General features: G+C 31.1%; 1 protein-coding gene across 1 annotated transcript in view; it reads left to right on the forward strand.

Moving 5' to 3' along the window:
* Nucleotides 1-4,243, forward strand: part of LOC108743287 (adenylate cyclase type 10) — a gene marked incomplete at its 5' end in the record, with an annotated part of 25,864 nt that overhangs the window by 15,415 nt on the left and 6,206 nt on the right. Inside the window, 12 exons of the mRNA XM_025977177.1 lie at nucleotides 42-211; nucleotides 294-363; nucleotides 415-544; nucleotides 598-741; nucleotides 797-946; nucleotides 1,005-1,210; nucleotides 1,289-1,436; nucleotides 1,501-1,665; nucleotides 1,727-1,839; nucleotides 1,913-2,066; nucleotides 2,285-2,399; nucleotides 3,925-3,988. Of these exons, the coding sequence (XP_025832962.1) occupies nucleotides 42-211; nucleotides 294-363; nucleotides 415-544; nucleotides 598-741; nucleotides 797-946; nucleotides 1,005-1,210; nucleotides 1,289-1,436; nucleotides 1,501-1,665; nucleotides 1,727-1,839; nucleotides 1,913-2,066; nucleotides 2,285-2,399; nucleotides 3,925-3,988 (1,629 nt within the window). The remainder of the gene's footprint in view (nucleotides 1-41; nucleotides 212-293; nucleotides 364-414; nucleotides 545-597; nucleotides 742-796; nucleotides 947-1,004; nucleotides 1,211-1,288; nucleotides 1,437-1,500; nucleotides 1,666-1,726; nucleotides 1,840-1,912; nucleotides 2,067-2,284; nucleotides 2,400-3,924; nucleotides 3,989-4,243) is intronic.

Here is a 4,243-nt window from a genome sequence, read left to right on the forward strand (position 1 = left end):
CGTGTAACTATTTTAAATATTCGCCTTTATATTAATGTTAGACACATTTTTTAAATAGATTGATCCAATTAAGAAGCGAAGGGAATCCCGGCTGGATAGAAAGTTTTCTCTTAACTCTTAAGCAAATTCATGGAATAGTTATCAAGCACGTCGACGAAAGCGTTTTCTCGGAATTGGGACTGGTGAAACCTCCCTCTTACATGTTGGGAAGGTATGTCTCGAAAAAGAAAAAGTATTGTTTATATAGGAAAGAATACTTGCGTTAAAAATTAATAATATATATTTTTTATTAGGATAGATTTAAAAGAAAGCTCTTCAGATTCCGACGAGGATAATTGGAGAATGTATAAACACTGCTTTTATGTAAATTATTAACTTATAAATTATATAAGGAAGGTAATTATTCAATTCTAGGAAAATGATCATGTTGAGAATAAGCAAGTTATTTCAGAAGGAAATGTCGTATTAAGTAATACAATGGCAATATGCCTCATGGCACCTGGCTGTAGTTTGGAAAATAACGATTTAGAATTATCAATGGACGGTGAGAATAAATTTTAGCGCGTTGGGTAGTTAAAAGTAGGTATTTTATTTTAGTTATGATTATGAAAACCTTCGATTCTCTTACATCCTACGAGCAACTTCTTCTGAAAATGAGCTCTGTAATAGGAAATCTATTTATGAGGGACATGCTCCTATATATTATGGGAACCGCTTCCAAGGAAAGGGACACGGCATTAGGTAAAAATATTATTTCTAATGTTATTTTTAATCGATTTTTTTTTCTATTTTGCAGCTGTAAAAAAGCTGTTTGAGATGAGAGTTTTACAGTGTGCCCGGGGAGATTTTACCGAAGATTCTCAAGGTCTAGTGATGAATCAAAGAACATCTTTGACGAAACCGGACTCGTCAATTCAATGCAACTGTATTGGTTATCCCAGAAATGGTATGTGCAATACGGTTGTTAAAAGAATATAAAAACATGACATCTCGAAATTTATTAGTTAGCGATCTTCCCAAATACGCATTTTGTGGTTACATAAGATTTACTCTACCTATATTCAGAGAAACAACGTACAATTTATTAACTGATTCTCAAAAGAAAGAGTTTCATACAAAAGCCATGAAGTACTTAGAAAAACAGACAAGACGGTGCATTTCATGCGGACGAGGATTTTTCTATAATATTCTCGGGACACGGATAGAAAGTGTAAGCATTTCAACGTAGTGATTAAATTTCTTATTTACTTATTTTATATGTATATAAAAAAATAAAACAATTTTGTAGGATTTAATTGCATTTCGAAAGAATGATCACAAAAAGACCAATGTTTATCGAACTCAACCTAGAAGACAAAGCTCAAAACATTCCTCACTTGTTAATTCTATAGAATCAAGAAATTTACAAAGACTTTTCGATGGAAGTTCAGGAAGCAGTAAAAAAAGAGAAACTTATTTTATTCCCTGTAAAGCATAATTAGCGCTTTTTTGTAATTTCAGATGATTTTTTGATAGAAAGCAATTTTGGAGTCAACCTTGTAAAAAAACTAAGTAAAAGGTTTTCCTTAACTAGAACATTTTCGTTCACAGACTTTAGTAGTTGCCAGTGTAGTCATATTTTAGACAACATGTACATTCAAATATTAGAGCACTGTAGAGAAGCTGGTGAGTGTTCGTCGAAATTAAAACGGTTTTTTTAAATGCATATACACAAGTACTGATTTAGGTGAATACGAAAAATTGATACAGGCCCTCTTGGAATATGCAAATTTGTGCGTGGAACTTCAAAATTTGCCTCAAGCTCTTAAAACATTGAAAGACGCGGAAATGTTTATAACGGTGAAATTTTAAAATGATCATAATTGAAGCATTCCTTTGAAGAAAAAACAAAACTCATTAGGAATAATTTTAGGAAAGAGTACAATTGGAAGATAACAATGAAAAAAATAACTGGCATGTCCCTATCATATATGGACAAATTAAAACTCTTACAGGCGCTGCCCATTTAGACTCGGGGCAAATCAATGAAGCTTATGAAAATTTAAATGAGGCTCTTTGCTGTTACGGTATACTCTATATTTTGTATATTATAAAAAGCTCGTTATATATATTGATTCGTTAAAAGGTAAAATTTAGATAAACTTGGTAATGTGGCAAAGGAAAAACGTGTTTTTATAGCACTAACGTAATATTTCTTTAAAAACGGTAAAAGCTGATTTTCTAATTCACTCTATTACGAAAAAACTTTATTCCGGATTTTATGAAGTTTTTCCTATTATTTCAGGGTACCAATTTCCTCGAAGCAAACTTGCAAGAGGTAGAAAGATGTTTACATTAAAAATGAAACAAAACTTTGGTTTATACTTTAGTCCCACGTTTCTCTTTGGGTCCGCGCAAGGGTANTAATTATTAAAACATTGAATACAGATAATACCATAGGATAATACCAATGATACTCTATGGGTCTATGAATGAAACAATGAAACTGTTTTTATTGTTAAAAAAACCATAATGAACTTTAACCTAAATTTTTCTACCATCATTTTAAATTCTTTAGTTTAGTTTTTAAAAGATATATTGAAATGATTTCTGATGATTTTGATGGCGATATTGGAGATTCGGAATTTATTAAAAGTATTTTCGAACATAAATGTGAATTAACCCAAAACATTAATTCCTCTAAGGACAATTATGTTTTGCATATTGCACCCAAAGGGTAAATTATTATTCGATAGTTTCCTTTTTTACAGCATTTCTGAAAATAATACATGATAATCGTATTCGTTTTAGAGGAAGGAATAACGGAAACATAGCAGTAGCATATTCTACTGTATATGAATATATTACTTTATCTTTTTGTAGGCACAACTTTATAAGCTTAATGGTTACAGTGCCATGGAAAAAGAAAATCAGCAGCTAAAGGAAGAAAATAAGAGAATAAAAGATGATATCCGTAATAAACTTCTTTTGGAAGAAGAGGTTTATGATTTAAGAAATCGTTTAAATAAATATAAGGATCAAGAGCAAACATTAGCTTCCTTGCAGGTAAACTAAAGCATTGCATTCAGGTTTACATATGTGTGTGGTATAATATTATTATTGTTATTTGTTAATAAATTTTTAGGCTGCAATGGTTCAAAATGAAGTTTTTCTAAATGAATGGAAAACATTGGCCAGATCAATTTGTGAAAGTTCATGGCCTGATTCAGCACTTCCTAGTTTATTGCGTACAACTGTAGAAAAGTTACAACAGAAAGAAATCAATTTAACGACTGAAATTGTACAGTTACAATCTCAACTTAATGCTGCCATACATGTAATTATATATTAACTATTTTTTGTCAACAAGCACGGAAAAAAATAATTAGGACACGTCATAGGTAAGTACTTACTTATACTTAAGTTACTCAGTGCACTTTTTGAATTTTCGGCCGGGATATGAAATGCATTGTGTTTGTTAGCGACGAGAACAGGTATGTTTTAATTTACTGGTTTATGAGTATTATCCATACGATCATTACTTCTTTTAAAATATTTCTCATAAAATTATTCATTTTTAAGTATATGTAATTTATGCTAAGCTGGTTATGTTATAGTCAATAAGTCCGTCTTGTCCAAAAAAGCACTATACTCATCGATCGCTACGATCTAAATCTTTTTATGCTGAGTGACTGACTAAGTTTAGTAAGTACTTACATCAGCCAAAGACGCCCAAACTCAAAGAAACATATACTATGTAAAACATACTATAGAGAATTGTTTAATTAGAACAATTTGCCATAACGTTTTTCATTGTAGTATATGCTTCTTTGAGTTTGTATTCACAATAATTTATTTTTCAACAAAATGGTGACTCAGTTTGTGTGCCACCCAGCATATAATTTAATTGCAATAGTTCAATATATTATTAATTTTTTTTTTTAGGAAAAGGTTGTGGCTCAATCTGAACTTGAAAAAAATCAAAAACATCTTGCAGAAGTCGGAAAAAGTTTGCAACAGAGACAAAATCTTATACATCGCATGCAAAAGAAATTATTGCTCATAAGTAGAGAAAGAGACAGTTATCGATTACAATTAGACTCTTATGAGCGTGATCTAACTGTTTGCATGATTCAACCTAGCACTAGTAGTTGCTCTGCTACTTCCAATCCGCAACAAACACAAAAGAATCGCATCGAAAGCTTGGAAAAAATCATCGAAGGTTATCGAGATATGGTAGCAAAACTTGAGAATGAATTGCAGA

Source organism: Agrilus planipennis, unplaced genomic scaffold (genome assembly GCF_000699045.2).
Source record: "Agrilus planipennis isolate EAB-ADULT unplaced genomic scaffold, Apla_2.0 scaffold422, whole genome shotgun sequence".
Classification (NCBI taxonomy): Eukaryota; Metazoa; Arthropoda; class Insecta; order Coleoptera; family Buprestidae; genus Agrilus; species Agrilus planipennis.